Below are 14,643 nucleotides of genomic sequence, written 5' to 3' on the forward strand. Positions count from 1 at the left end.
TACACTGATTGCATTTGCATACAAATGATAAGAATATGGAAGCTATCCAATTTTTTGTATATGATGTGGCGGGGAGGTAAAGACCTGACCCCATAAATGGCATAAAATCAGAAACAAAAAAAAGATGGAAGTGAGGGCCATATCTGTGTTCTTCTGAACATTCATTTTCAGAGATACCCCTCCACTGCCTCAAGTAATGTACCACATCACTGTCACTGGCATCACCAAGCCACCACCGTGGAAATACAGCCGTACTTCCAACACCACTCTTGGTCTCCAATTCCACTCCTAAATCACACATTAAACTCCCGACCACAACATGCCTCTTCAGAACTACTGTCGCTGTGCAACAACAACACTATCACTGCTCCTGCCATCTGTATCATTATATTATTAGATGGTAGTTAAACAATCAATACTAATCCATCGTAAATCTGTGCTACGGGAAGTAACTTATCCAAAGCTTACAGTATTTCAACTGTAACTGCAACAACTAAAGGTCTCGTTTTAGGCTTTTAGCTGCTTGAAGAAAGGGCCACATCCAGGCAAAATATCATAGTATTAATCTAATATGTAGAGTGAGATTAAAACCTTGATAGTGTGGCTCGCCGAAAGCATCATTCAGTTCCAGATCACCTCATTTGGGTCACTCATCTCCTTAATTTCACGCTGCAGACTCCATGTTAGCCCTGACATCCCTCCCGAATATCCAGCTGCCATGTGTTTTACAGTAGTCAGTTTATGATACAGCAGCTTAAAGGATTCAAGAAGCAGATGTGAGGAGGTTAGTTTTACTGACTTGATTTATGATACACCCGAACAGGGAATAAAAGCTCACCCCGGAAAAAAGATTGAGGTTTTGAAAGTAGCAGAGTTTGCTTAATTAGACCATGAAGAAGCTTTTAATATGTCTCCATGGATGTTGTCGTAGTTTATCAGCGGCACGAAGCACAACTTCTGCAACATATTGTCCTATCCAGATAGAAACCGATTCAAATAGTGACACCTGGACTTTTGGATATCAACTCAATAACAAGCTACGATAATCATCAGTTTGCCCAGTTCAAGTGCATGCTTTAGGAGTCACAGAGTTAGAAGCTCCAGCTCTTAGACCCCATGTTCGCCATTTAGTCTGCAACTTGATGGCTTCATCCACATTCCCTAGCTCATAGTATTTTCTTACAAGACAAACAATGAGAATCTCATCAGGAATTATACCCTTACCAATCATCTCATGAAGAAATGCTTTGGCTTGTTGCATCTGACCAAGGTGAGAAAGCCCCCAAATCAAGGAAGTATATGCATGCAGATCAAGCTCCATACCAATTTCTTTCATTCTTCTATGCATGCTCAAAGCTTCCTCAAGATTTCCATGCTTTAAGTTCCCATCTATTAGAGTGGTATAAGCAGTTCTATCTGGAATCATACCCTTGTCTAGCATTTCATTAAAAAGCTCCTTAGCTGCTTCAATGCAATTATTCTTACAAAGACCATCAATTAAGGCTGTAAAAACTGCAACATTGGGTTGCAAACCAATGTCTGACATTGTACTAAAATAATTGATGGCCTCTTGGACCAACCCCTTTTTGCACAAACCATCAATTAGTGTACAATATGTTACAACACTGACCTCAATATCATTGTCCTGCATGCGCTGTAGAACATTGAGTGCCTCAATGGTGTTTCCTCTCTTGAAATAAGCATCCATAACTGTTGTATAGATGAAATGATTTGCAGTTAAACCACAATCCTTGATTTCACTGATTACAAGCTCAGCCTCTTTGACTTTATTTTGAGAGCAGAGGAACCATATGATGGTTCCATAAAGTAACATATCTGATTTAAAGCCTTTCCCCTTAATTTCCTTCAATAATTCTGATGCATTCTCCACCTTCTTAGTCTTAACATACCCATGAACAAGGGCAGTACATATTTCTTGGTTAGGCATAATTCCAGAGTTCAGCACCTCATTAAAAACCCCTTCTGCTTCCTCAATCTTCCCATCTTCACACAAGCCATCCAGTAGAACCGTATAAGTTACAATGTTCAAGTTCACTCCTGCTTCTAACATCTCATATCTAAACTTTAGTGCTAGGCTCAAATCTCCGGCTTTACAACATGCATCAATCAAAGAAGTATAGGAATACTCATTAGCTGAAAGACCAACTCGTTTCATGTCTATAAAAATCTTAATTGCCTCTTGCATCATCCCTTCCTTACAGAAGGCATCAATCAGCGTGCTATATGTAATGACATTTGGTTTCAAGCCATTACTCATCATCTCCCGGAGAAAACTGAAAGCTTGAGGCATTTTTTCAAATTTACAAAAACAATTAATCAAAGCATTGTAAGTTATTACATCAGGCTCAGAACCTGTACCCTTCATTTCTTCAAATACGCAAACTGAATCATCTAATTGTCCAACCTTTCCATATCCATCAATAAGAGAATTATATGTCACAATATCAGGGATAAGACCCAACTGTTCCATCTGTGCAAACAAGCTGCTCGCAGTTTCCAGATCACCTTCTTTGCATGCATATCCAATCAATATATTGAATGTGAAAACAGAGGGGGAAATCCCAGCTCCAAGCATATCCTTAAAGAACTGCCGCGACATATTCCCCTTCCCTGACCTCGAAAACCCTTGCAAAAGGGCATTACAAGACCGCACTTTCGGCAAAACTCTACACTTCCTCATCCTCAAGAAACACTCACTTGCTTTCTCAAGCATTCCCAGCTCAACCAGTACACTAAACAATGCATCAAACACCCCAAACCCCGGCCGGCACACATTTCTTGTCTCCCACAGTCCATCAAACACATGGAAACCCGGCAACCCCCTGCTCAACAACACCAACTCCCTAATAACCTCATGGGCATCACTATACATCCTACCAACAAAAAGTACATGAACCAAAACACAATAAGACTCAGTAGTGTGGCGAAAACCGGTCCGGGTTTTCGCCCATTTATACAACTTCAGAGCCAAGTTGGGATCTTTCCTCAGCTCCACTAAGAAGCTGGACACCCTAATCGGTGCCAGGGCTGAACCAAACACATTAACAATTCTGGGGTCGTCCCAATAGTCCTGCTGAACAATTCGACTCAAAGACTCGGCATTTAGATTGTCTAGAACCATGTCAGGGTTGGATTTAGTGACGAATGGGAAACGAGTAATACACAAGAAACTTGTGAACCAAACCAAAGGCGATGATGATGATGATGATGTTGCATTGATATAACACAAATTACATGATGGGTATTTGGGTCTTACTCGAAGAGAGGTGACTCTGCAGCTTGTGTGGTACAGATTGCGAAGAAGCAACAGCATCTCTTGTTCTTCGAGTTCAGTTGGCTTCATTTTGAGGGAGGTGGGTTTGTAGAGATGAAGGTGAGTAATGGGCACTCATAGCTTTCTGGGTTTTTTTGGGATGGTGAAGAAAGAGGGAGGTGGATTCTCTGTTTAGGGTTTATGGTAGTACTAGTAGTGGTTTAAGGACGTGATTTTTGAGCTCTGGAAAGCTTCAGAGGTTGGACTGGGACTGAATAGAGAGAACAGAAAAGGGTACAGGCCGGGTCGGCGTTTTTCTGATCCAGACCAAAATGGAGGCCCGTTTGGGGCGTCCAAATCATTTGGAGTTTTGGACAGGTGGAAATTGATGAGGTACTTGTATGGTTTCCAACTGAAATACAGAAGTTATCATAGTTTGCTAAGGTTTATAAATTAAATCTACTACGCATTTTGTACTCTTCTTCTGTAGTATTCATTCGGCCACTAACTTACTAAGAGATTCATGCCCAATCACCCTTGAAAAGTTAGATTTACGTCTTATTATAGTTAAGCATTAATCTCTTGGGTCATTTAGTGAAGACTTTGTTAGAAATAAGAGAGCGTCGATTACAGGGAGAGTTTTACGGTTAGATGGTGATATAATAGGTCGAAGTCGAAACTATATATTTGTTGGGTGAAACAGTCAAAAAGACTGGTCTGTTGGTGTTGGTGGATGCTTTCATCTTCAAACATGCTTGATCTCATAACTCATAAGGACCAGACACAAAATGGAAAGGCAAATGACACTTGCATTAAGTAGTTGCTACTTATATAGGCTTACTAAGCCAAATCAGTCTTTACGTTTCTACATGAGTGGAGATCTTACTGTGCTCATGTACATAAGCACAGCTGCACAGGTATAAGCGTGGAGCCGTGGACATACATAAATGCAAAATCGGACAAAAGCCCTCCACCGAAGAAAGTGACTTGAACATCAAGAGTACCAGCCCCAACAAGAAAAGGAGGAAGGGATTCGGCCAGTTCTGCGAATGTGCTCAGCTTGTTGCTCCGTTTTTGCAGCTTGCTGGTTTCTCTTTGCCTCCGCTGCTGCTCGCTTCTCTTGAGCCTTATGCCTTGCGGCTGCTAGCTTATTCATTAGCTTGCTGTGCGCCCGTCCCCTTATCCTTTCAATCTCTACCTGAAACAAACAACTGTCAGTTACAGTGAACCTGGAGACTCCATCAATTACAGTTAGAGTTTACTAACAACTCACTGAGACTCATTATAGAATACCTCAACTTTCCTCATCTCTGCTTCTGTTTTTGCTTTCTGGTGATTCTCCCACGCTTGGATTTTCATCTCTTCACGTTTGAACCTGGGAAATTTCATTTTTATGATCACAGAAGTGGATATAAGACAGACTGATAGAGCAAGCAAAGCATTATGAGCTTCATGAGCAAGACAATTGTCGATGGAGTCATTTCAACTATCATTTCCCCACTGACGTATTCAAACAAAAAGATATATGCTTAAAATGTTCCCTAAATTTCCTATCATTGCAACATTACTCAGTTTTCAGACTTTTCCCAACTTTGGTAATTCTATAGTATGCTTATTAGATAATGCATCTAGAGCTTGAGCTATCTCTACCTACAGATATAGAGATTACGACATTTAGTATTCTAGGGGCATCAGCATGGAAGCCAGTGAAGAAAGCACAACAGGGCATGAATTTACTGACCTAGCCAAATATTTAGCTTTCTCAGCTTCCTCCCATGCTGCCGCACGTGTCTCAATAATACTTTGTTGTTCTGATGAAGTGGATTTCACTGATGTTGATGCATTCTTATCCTCCTCTTTGCTAGCCCAGGCGGCAATATTCATCTTACCCAACTGTGTCCCAAGAGCCATTATTTCTCTCCTAGTTTTCTCCTTCTCAGACAGCTCCTTGCTAGGATCTATGTGGTTAATAATAGATGGAGCAATTGGAGATGACGCATGTGCAGCTCTGGTGGGAGTAGATGGCCTTGAATTGATTGGACTACGAATTGGTGTTGTTGCCCCCACGGGCGTTCCAGTTCTTGAAGGTTCCTGACTAGCAATTGGCGTCATCTCTGTACCCATATCTCTCATGGACACAGACCTTGCTGTTGAAGGGGGAGGAATAACTGTTGTCGTGCCATGGAAAGCTCCAGAAGAATCAAGACGGCTAAGATTGACTGCAAAAATCATGTGCAAGTTGTAGTGTTTTAGATATCAACATGCAAGCAAAGACAAGTTTTATTCATAGAAATACAAGCACCTTGGTCACCCTAACATTCTGATAATATATTGGATCCCCAGGCAACACACATGTCTCACTTCTCAGTCCAATGACCCATTTCATCAGTTTTCTTAGGTAAAGTTGAGATGTGTTTAGTTTTCTATTCCCTACCGAACTGCAGTAAGGACACCGATATGATGACCATCTATTATTCTCAAACATACTTGATGGCTATTTTCTTATAAAATTGTAACAACCGAACTCTGTCCACGCCAAAATGACTGAACCTTAACATATTTAAGTATCAACAACTCCTAGTCTTTTACTAAAATTGAAAGAGATTGATAGTATTTACAATATTTCAGAACACATGATAAAGTATATACTTGACTAGCTTGATTGCAGTGCTGTAAAGATTAATCTGTAGTGGATGATTTGGTCAGAGAAATGAAAAGGAGAAAGAACATTCTTACTTGCTGACTCTCCAACAGAGTTTTCAATCATGAGCACGGGCTTGCTATAGGAATCAGCAATGGGGTATGGGTCAGCCTCCCAGCTAACAAACTTCTGCCCTGCACTTTCCGTCCTAGCTTGATTTGTGTCAATTCGTTTCGTATCTGGCTCTTCACAGTTAGCTCCTTTTGGATCTGGAACTTCAACAACAACCTTTGTCATCGGTTGGCGACTCCCATAACATATGTTACCCGCCTTCCGCGATCCAACTCCTTGCCCACTCTTTGGCCTGCTCCAAGTTGGACTTGCTATCCACTTCTGAGCATCAACCCATTTTGATGGCGCTGGCTTGGAGAAAGGTGCATGAGGCAGTCTTTGTGTGCCCCTTTCTGCCTTCTGAAACTCGAAAATGGAAGCGGACACACTCATTGCATCATGTCCACTATCATAATCCAACGAGGAGTCTTCTTGATTCCTAGCTCTAAAATTGTCTGATGCATTATCCTTCAACATGCGGGCATTCATCATCTCTGATCCTGATAAATCCGCAGCAGTTGAAGTATAGCATTCAGGATGAACACTCACAACATCTACATCTTTGCAGTGATCAGCACCACCTGCAACACTAGATTTAGTCAAACATACCATTTCTTATGTCTTCTTTTAGTTTGCATTAAGCTTATCTGCCAAACATAGTATAAAGATCTGATCTTTTGCAGCACTCAATAGCCAAATGACATAATTTCACATATACTATAGTGCAAATACAATCAATGCTGCCTATTGTCTCTATAGAACTGAAGATCATTCAAAATATGAGCTTTTGACGTAAATATCATCGAGGATTCTAAAACCAGCTACTACAGGAAATAACCAACCACCATCTTAAAAGATTGTTAGAAGAACCTCACCAGTTCCTTCAAATCCAGAAGCTTGAGATTTCAAATTGAAAGTAGAATCCGAACCTTCCTGTTCCTTCCTCTTCTTCTCTACCCCAAGTAGCATATTCCTCAATTTCCCAGGTGAAAATCCCCCACTACCACTACCACTACCACTACCACCACCAACCTGCACTTCCATAATTCACATTAAAAACAAGCTCTTTGAAATGGGTATCTGGGTTTGTACCCAAAAACCCAACAGAAAGACACAAACTTTGAGCCAAAAATTTGGGTCCCTGGAAACTGACAGATCAAAACAAGGTTGGGTCTTTAACACTGTTGAACTGGGGAAAAGAGACAAACTTTGAAAGCGATGCTTCATTTGTAATTATCTCTCTCAACATACTACAACAACATTTGTAAAGTAAAAGATGAATGGCATGAAGCACATTATGCGGAAGATGAAGAAGAACAAAGAAAAGTGGCACCTGAGGCTTTTGGATCATTTCGTAATCCATAGAACTGGTCTGTGATAGCATCTGGGGTTTCCTTCTTTTTCTTTTCTTCTTGGTGATTTGGACTTCAAAAAGCTACAAACTTTGGCGTGCCCATCATGCAAATGCTTGAATGAGTGGTAGAATCTTCACTCAATCTCTGTCAATCTCAGTCATGCGTGAATGAGTTTTGCCATTATGAGATTTCACAAGTCAGTATATGGTACACTCAAACACAGTGAAGAGAGTCAGGTCCATCTCTCTTATTTAGCTTGACAGACAAAAAGGAATAGGACCCAGAAGCAGAAAGTAGCAAGCTTTGCTTTATTTGGAGGACATTCATATAAATTATAGGGCAATGCTCTCACTAATTCAGGGACCATAATTCATTGGATCCCTTATTTTCTTCATCAATTTAAGGGTATGGGCTGAGATGACTCTCTCAGTGATCCCTATGCTTCTTCTATGTTCTATGACCTCTATCCCTTGACTGCTCCACAGATCAAGACCTTGTTTTTAGCTGTGACATTATTGCTATGAAATTATTCACAATCTGTAAAATTATAACTTATGAAAGGGACCCTTTTCTAAAGAAGGGGGATCCTAATTGGTGCTTCCATTTTGCATGCATTGAAGATTGAAATACAAAAACATTCTTTTTAGATCAAAACGGAGTTGATGAAGCGATAATGACTTGATCGAGTAAAAGACCCACATTCAGTTCATATGATCCTTTACTTTCTCTTTTGACCATTCAAACCCATTAGTTTATGCAACACCTGAATCGGGTCCTAAAATATAGTAAGAGAAGTCCGTAACCACATGGCCTAGACTTTTACATATATAAAATGGGGAAATGTCTTATTTGGTACATGATATACAACTATTTTGATAATTTAGTATCTGATGCATGAAAATGGACAATTTAGTATCTGAAATTCTCATTTATAAGTCATTTTGGTACTTCTGTTAGTTTTGATAATTTTTTTAGTTATTTTTGTCATTTTAGCTTTAAACTTTTTAATTCACACTTTACTTCATTTTTTCCTATTATCTCAAAATTAACTCTAAATTATCTCCAAAATTTTGATACAACTTCTATACTTAGATCTATTATGTATATACTTAAATTTATGTCTTCTTAATATAGATGTCACATCTAAATTACTATTAGTAATTATTATATATATATATATATTGAGATTGCATAAAAAATATCTATATATTTTGGGGAAAATAATTAGAATGCAATAAATAAATTAAGAATTTTTTATTTTCGATATATGCGAAGTGAATGTTAAGTGAAATAGATATATCAACTTTTTGGAAATAATTGAGAGGTAATTATAGGAAAAAAGAACGAAGCAAAGTCCGGATTTTAGAAGTTTAGAGTTACAATGACGAAAATAACTCTGAAAACATGATCAAAATTGACAAAAGTATCAAAATGGCTTACAAATGAAAACTTCAGGCACCAAATTGTCTATTTTCATACATCAAGTACAAAATTATTTAAGTAACCATACATCATATATCATATAAAGAATTGACTCATCTAAAATTCTAACGTAATTTTTTCCTATTGTATGGTTAAACCGGTTGTCAGGAGTTTTCCAACATTATACAGGATGGTGTGATCTTCGGTCTTCAAATTTTTAGCATGCAAGGCACCTAGTCAGTCAAGAAAAAACAAATTGCGAATGAGTAGTCTGAAATAATATTATGGGTGTAACCGTAAGTAATTATACATAACTGTCTAATAATTCTTACTGTACTCCACAGCTCATGTTCGACCTAATAACTGATCAGACATTGTGTCGCAATGCATAAATCGGGTCATTTATCTCACTTCACATGCGTCAAAGTAACTTGATTTTTATTCCAACAATGTCGCACTCTCGAATAATAGTGTCTCAGAAAAGCGAATGGACGCGTGTAACGCAAGAGAAGAGGCACGGGTCTCCAGATAAGGACCATAGTTGATCAATGATTAAGCCCATTACTGCCTTATCCAGCCCAACAAATATATTCCTCTTCGGGCTCCCTCCCTTGCTTTGCCGGCCGAGTTGGAATTCTCCAGCAACAAAAAAAAAAAAAAAAAAAAAAACAGAAACAACAAAGAAGCAATAAAACTTCGATGAGCTTCCGGTTTTGATTCTTTCTCTCCCAAATCTCTCAATCACAAATTTTCACACGAAACCAAATCCCTTTCCGTTTAGATTTTAATGCGAAGAATAGTGATTACGTCATCATAGAGAATTCGCGGCGGATTGAAATGGCGCGAGGCGGCGGAAGCATCGGCGGCGGCGTGGTGGAGTCGGCGGCGGCGGTGATGGCTTATAATCTCAAGGACTCGTCGAGTTGGTGGCACGACGTCAATGCCTCGCCGCTCTGGCAGGACCGAATCTTCCACGGCCTCGCCGTCCTCTACGGCATCGTCGCCGTCGTTGCTCTGGTAATATAATTCATATATATATATATATATATATATATATCTGTGTGTACATGTATATGCGCTTCAATTTGTGTAGGAAGGAATTGGATTTGATAGTATTGGCGGTTGAAATTTGGTTTTGGCTTGGGGAAATGGTTAGGTTCAATTGGTGAGGATACAAGTGAGGGTGCCGGAGTACGGCTGGACCACGCAGAAGGTCTTCCACTTTCTCAATTTCGTTGTCAATGCAGGTTTGTAGGTTTTCGGACTTTTTCGATTTTGAGGCTCTGAGAAAATTGACTCATTGTTGTTGCTGTTGGTGGAATAGTTTTACTGACCGGTTTGTGTTGTTTTGATGGTGCAGTCCGAGCAGCAGTGTTCGTTTTTCGCCGGCAAGTGCAGAAGCTGCATCCAGTGGTTAGATTTTCGATATAATTGGTGTCATTTTCTTGTGTTTAAGTAGTGTTAGTGGCTGCTGATGTGTAGATTGTGTTGGTTTTGATTGGTAGATTGTCCAACATGTACTGCTTGATATGCCGAGTCTGGCTTTCTTTACGACTTATGCGCTTCTGGTTCTCTTCTGGGCTGAAATCTACTATCAGGTTATATTTCATTGACAGCAGACATCAGTGCATGATTTTTGTCTTATTTGGTTTAGGAATGTGGGAATTTTATGAGCTGAATGTTTTCATTGAACAGGCGCGTGCTGTCTCTACTGATGGACTGAGACCGAGCTTCTTTACCATCAATGCTGCCGTATATGTAGTTCAGGTGAAATTTTCTGCTCTACTCATTCCACTTTCATTTCTCGACAGAATGTGCTTTTGGCACTCTACTTGGATGCAAGTCAATTTTTCTGAAAATGAAACTGCAACTATCTAGTGTGCAGCATCTTTTGTCATTTCTTTCATGATACTTGTTCCGTTTCTCTTGATGCAAGTTTCTTTTTATTTCCACGTGAAGAATCTGTCATACATGTGGCTGCAATTTTTGCAAGATGATAAGAGAGAGTTTAGCAAGCGAGTCTACCAAGTAGAATGATTGTAATAAATACAAACATGAAGAGACCAATTGTGGGGTTTCTACATTTGAAGGGGAATTTTCATGACATATGTCACATTTCACTTTCTCATGAATAGGTCTTAAACTGTTATCCTTTCACAGATGCAAACTAATGATTTACAGATATAGATGTAAAATAGCAAACAGATGTCAACATTCTGTTCTCTGGATTTAGCAGATAATTGGTTTAGAGAATGATTGGCTAATTAGCATAAGATACTAAATTTGGCAAGTGAATAATTTGTGGCCTGGAGCGGCAGGTTAGGATCTCATGGTTTGTTTCTGCTTTGACTGGATGCTCCCAAGGTATATAGCCAATTTGTTTAAGGGATATATTAAGGGGAGGAAGTAACAACAGGTGATGGCCTGATGGGTTAATGGGTTAGTTAGTTGACACAGTTGTATATTCTAGCTTTCACTAAAGTTGACTAAAAGCACCCAACGTGCAGCAGTATTAAATGTGTTCGTGAAACAGATAAGTTGATTGTTTTGTAAAGTGTCATGCTGGATTGGATAGTCTACTTAATTTTATCAATAGGCCTGTGTATCTTGACGCCACCATCGTTACTGCATTAAAGGACTTAACAAATGGGATGATTTGGATCTAGCATTGATCAGGTTTCCTTCCTTTTCATCATGCAAGTATATGGGGAAAGTAAGAGACAATAACAGTAAAGGGGGACACTAGCATTTCTTTGTTTCTATATTAGTCTCCTTGTCCTTTTTCATTCAAATGTTACAATTGCAATAGAACTGGTTTTGCAGACACAAGGACAATGTTGACCTCATCTCAAGGTTCTTTTAGTTCACTAAAAAAGTAAAAATGTTTCGTTACATTATGATTTTGTTTCAACTGGCCTCAATTATTTGACTAGTGAAAGTTCATCTAAATTATTCATGTATCTATTTTTTCCATCCTGGAAGTCTGTCAAGAAGAACACTGAAACTTGAGTTATCTATGGATGTACTTGTTGTATCCGCAATAGTACTGATATCAGTTGTATAATCTTTGTTATTTTGTTCAACTGTTGCAGATAACTATGTGGTTGATATTCTGTTGGAAGCCTATCCCAGTCGTGGTCATCTTATCTAAAATGTTCTTTGCAGGTGTTTCCTCACTACCAAATTTGATATTTTTGGGTTTGTTGTGTATCTTTTGATCCTTTATGTTAACACGTGTATGCACAGGTGTCTCTTTATTTGCTGCCCTGGGATTTCTTCTGTATGGTGGAAGGTATATGCTCTCTGCATTGCTGGTTTTTTTTTTCTGTTTGGGAAATATAAATAATAATAGGTGCACAGTCTCTCTGCATATAGTTTACATTTTCTAACGTAAAATATATGCACCTGCAAAACTATCTCAAATGAAAGGGAAAAGTACGGCAGTAGAGCTCAAATTGATGTTCACTGGGATCACTTGAGATTAGGTGTTGGTCATATCAGTACACTGGGATCACTACAATCTTTTGTTATGCTTGCAAATTATCCTAGGGTCTGCCACAATATGGTCTACCATAGTAGCCTGTCCTGCTCCCTTTACCAAATTGGAGTATACAATCAACTGTATACAATGACAATTCGTTGCCTAATCCTACTCCTACTCTATCTATTTGGCTGGAACTTAATCAAACTTTATCCTTAACCTGCTCTAAGATTTCAATGCCACCTTTCATGAATGTTGTAGGGACATAATATGCAAGTGTTGAGTCTTCAGTATAATATCACGTAGATACTTGATCTAATGAGTAATAGGCTGTCGCTAAAAAAAATGAGGAAAGTGACTGCTAGTTTTGTATTTTGGCTATGGTTGTCTTTCTTGTCTATGATTCATTGAAGTGATGCATTAAAGTATTTCACTCTTGGTGGTTTAACCTTGAGGTATCTTCGGCAAAAAATGAAAATTATGTTCAATTTATAGAAAGTTTCCACCAAAGTCGCTTAGCAGCTGTCTGTACCTAGAAAGGCCATTCATTTTTTTTTTCTAATCTAGAACGTCCAGTAAAGTAAAGAATACGAGTATGACATGCATTTTTTATATATATTGGCATGGTACTTACATTTGGCCACTCTTTGCTGGTATTCGCAGACTCTTTTTGATGTTGCAGAGATTTCCTGTGGAGTCAAAGGGAAGACGTAAGAAGCTGCAAGAGGTAACTGCCTTCTTTTCTTTTCTTCGAATGAGGCTATAATTTTTCATAATATTTAGGTGAACATATGTTCTAATTGCTGCCTTTTTGGCTTTGGTAGGTTGGCTATGTGACAACCATATGTTTTACTTGTTTCCTTGTCAGATGCGTGATGGTGAGTCAGTTTGAATTTTTGGGGTTAATGTATACTACTTGATGAACTTGATGTTGTTAAGCGTAAAACAGATCTAGGTTTTAAACCAACAAAACAGTATGAATGAAACAGTATGCACAATAAGAACTGTTGAATTCATATACCTTGTGACTTGGGGATGTTATTCCAACTGGCCGTTTCAATATTGATTTTGATTAACTAGAGCTAATTGAAGCTTGAGCTGAATTGTTTGATCTGATTTATGAATTCCTCACATAAGCTCTCTATGGTTTAAACTCTTGTGCTACAGATGTGTTTATGTGCATTTGACAAAGCGGCAGACCTTGATGTTTTAAATCACCCAGTCCTAAACTTGATATATTACTTGGTAAGCATTTGGTTTAGAGTTGTGTTTGGCTAGAATTTCTTCCTTAGTCATTAAGCTTGAGCTTGATTGGAGATTAATGATCCTTAAACTTCATCTGCTATCTTTTTAGTTGGTGGAGATATTGCCTTCTTCTTTGGTTCTTTTCATCCTGAGGAAGTTGCCTCCAAAGCGTGGGATCACACAATATCATCCTATTCGCTGAGGGCAAAAATAAAATCAAGCAACTAAGGTGAGGCAGTTATGAATACATCGGCTTTGAGATACTTACCTACATTGGAGGACAGAAAAATCATGAAGGGGCGACACAAAGTTGACCATTCTGTGCTTTCAGGAACTGTTGTACTGGGAAATTTCTATTCCTAGCAGGGGTGGTAAATATGTTAAAAAGAATTGACCTTTTAAGGATTGTCTCGTATGTGTTAGTATCATGGTCGTTTGTTTTGGATGTCTTCAAATCATCCGATTGGTGCTTTGTTGTTCAAACAGCGTCTGGTGCCAAAAAAAAAAATTGTATTTCTGTATGTTTGGTATAGAAGTAATCAATAACATGTCTATTGGTGCAACTGCTTTCACAACATACTGGTGTTTTTCGTTTCTGATACCTTTTTATTTTTGAAATGTTCTGATATCTTAGTATCCTATGTTAGTTGGTGCTGTAATCGATTATCTATATTTGGTGTTGTGATCGATTATCTGCAATAGAGTTTCCGTGTGAATAGCTGTGTTAGGAAACGAAATGAAGTATTTCATTCTGATCTGAATCATCTGATTATATTCAACGCTTTGGTAATGAATCCCAGCAAATGGAAATACAGGAAGAAGTATATGCAAGATAGAGGGAGCATACCGTGCGTTGAGGACATGATTGCTTCTTTTGCTCCATGGAAGAATAATTTCGAGTGCCTATCAGCAGCGCCTCCCTGATTTGCACCTGAAAATCTCGCCGGTGATATCTTGCTGAGCAGCAATGGCCGGAAGGAGAGTTGTGTTAGGAAGCTGAGATTGGATCGAGGGAGTTAAGATGATCGACTTATGTGATGGAAAGGCCTCATGTTTTCCCTTTACCAATCTATGTCAACCTGTTGTTGACTGGTAGGTTTTACTCATTTTACCA

General features: G+C 38.8%; 3 protein-coding genes across 4 annotated transcripts; 1 reads left to right on the plus strand and 2 right to left on the minus strand.

Annotated features, from left to right (window-relative positions):
• On the minus strand, positions 1 to 3,495 carry LOC126790657 (putative pentatricopeptide repeat-containing protein At2g02150). Of its 2 annotated transcripts, none has more exons than XM_050516983.1 (3): positions 839 to 3,495; positions 592 to 713; positions 1 to 377 (listed from the first exon to the last, which is right to left on the minus strand). In XM_050516983.1, exon 1 carries the CDS (start codon positions 3,362 to 3,364, stop codon positions 1,064 to 1,066), a length of 2,301 nt encoding a protein of 766 aa, XP_050372940.1. In that variant the 5' UTR covers positions 3,365 to 3,495; the 3' UTR covers positions 1 to 377; positions 592 to 713; positions 839 to 1,063. The 2 variants fall into 2 exon arrangements, with proteins under 2 accessions (XP_050372940.1, XP_050372941.1); XM_050516984.1 differs by having other exon boundaries at positions 800 to 3,495.
• Positions 3,496 to 3,992: 497 nt separating this feature from the next.
• On the minus strand, positions 3,993 to 7,580 carry LOC126791111 (uncharacterized). The gene is made up of 6 exons (XM_050517515.1): positions 7,360 to 7,580; positions 6,902 to 7,058; positions 6,011 to 6,607; positions 5,016 to 5,493; positions 4,568 to 4,649; positions 3,993 to 4,472 (listed from the first exon to the last, which is right to left on the minus strand). Exons 1-6 carry the CDS (start codon positions 7,408 to 7,410, stop codon positions 4,269 to 4,271), a joined length of 1,569 nt encoding a protein of 522 aa, XP_050373472.1. The 5' UTR covers positions 7,411 to 7,580; the 3' UTR covers positions 3,993 to 4,268.
• A 1,857-nt stretch (positions 7,581 to 9,437) lies between these two features.
• On the plus strand, positions 9,438 to 14,106 carry LOC126790541 (tobamovirus multiplication protein 3-like). The gene is made up of 11 exons (XM_050516820.1): positions 9,438 to 9,820; positions 9,960 to 10,050; positions 10,164 to 10,216; positions 10,309 to 10,401; positions 10,499 to 10,570; positions 11,896 to 11,968; positions 12,050 to 12,095; positions 12,948 to 13,011; positions 13,109 to 13,162; positions 13,452 to 13,529; positions 13,639 to 14,106. The coding sequence occupies exons 1-11, from the start codon at positions 9,641 to 9,643 to the stop codon at positions 13,729 to 13,731; spliced, it is 897 nt and encodes a 298-aa protein (XP_050372777.1). The 5' UTR covers positions 9,438 to 9,640; the 3' UTR covers positions 13,732 to 14,106.
• The last annotated feature ends 537 nt before the right edge of the window (positions 14,107 to 14,643 follow it).

The sequence above is a fragment of the Argentina anserina genome, chromosome 4 (assembly GCF_933775445.1).
Source record: "Argentina anserina chromosome 4, drPotAnse1.1, whole genome shotgun sequence".
NCBI lineage: Eukaryota > Viridiplantae > Streptophyta > Magnoliopsida > Rosales > Rosaceae > Argentina > Argentina anserina.

Excerpts from the sequence above, each read along its gene's own strand:
- LOC126790541 (XM_050516820.1), top strand. The coding sequence starts at position 9,641 with ATGGCGCGAGGCGGCGGAAGCATCGGCGGCGGCGTGGTGGAGTCGGCG. Across the intron at positions 10,051-10,163 it reads CAATTTCGTTGTCAATGCAG|TCCGAGCAGCAGTGTTCGTT; the intron begins GTTTGTAGGTTT and ends TTGATGGTGCAG. Across the intron at positions 13,012-13,108 it reads GACGTAAGAAGCTGCAAGAG|GTTGGCTATGTGACAACCAT; the intron begins GTAACTGCCTTC and ends TGGCTTTGGTAG.
- LOC126790657 (XM_050516983.1), bottom strand. The coding sequence starts at position 3,364 with ATGAAGCCAACTGAACTCGAAGAACAAGAGATGCTGTTGCTTCTTCGC.
- LOC126791111 (XM_050517515.1), bottom strand. The coding sequence starts at position 7,410 with ATGCTATCACAGACCAGTTCTATGGATTACGAAATGATCCAAAAGCCT. Across the intron at positions 7,059-7,359 it reads AAATGATCCAAAAGCCTCAG|GTTGGTGGTGGTAGTGGTAG; the intron begins GTGCCACTTTTC and ends ATGGAAGTGCAG. Across the intron at positions 5,494-6,010 it reads CTCTGTTGGAGAGTCAGCAA|TCAATCTTAGCCGTCTTGAT; the intron begins GTAAGAATGTTC and ends TGATTTTTGCAG.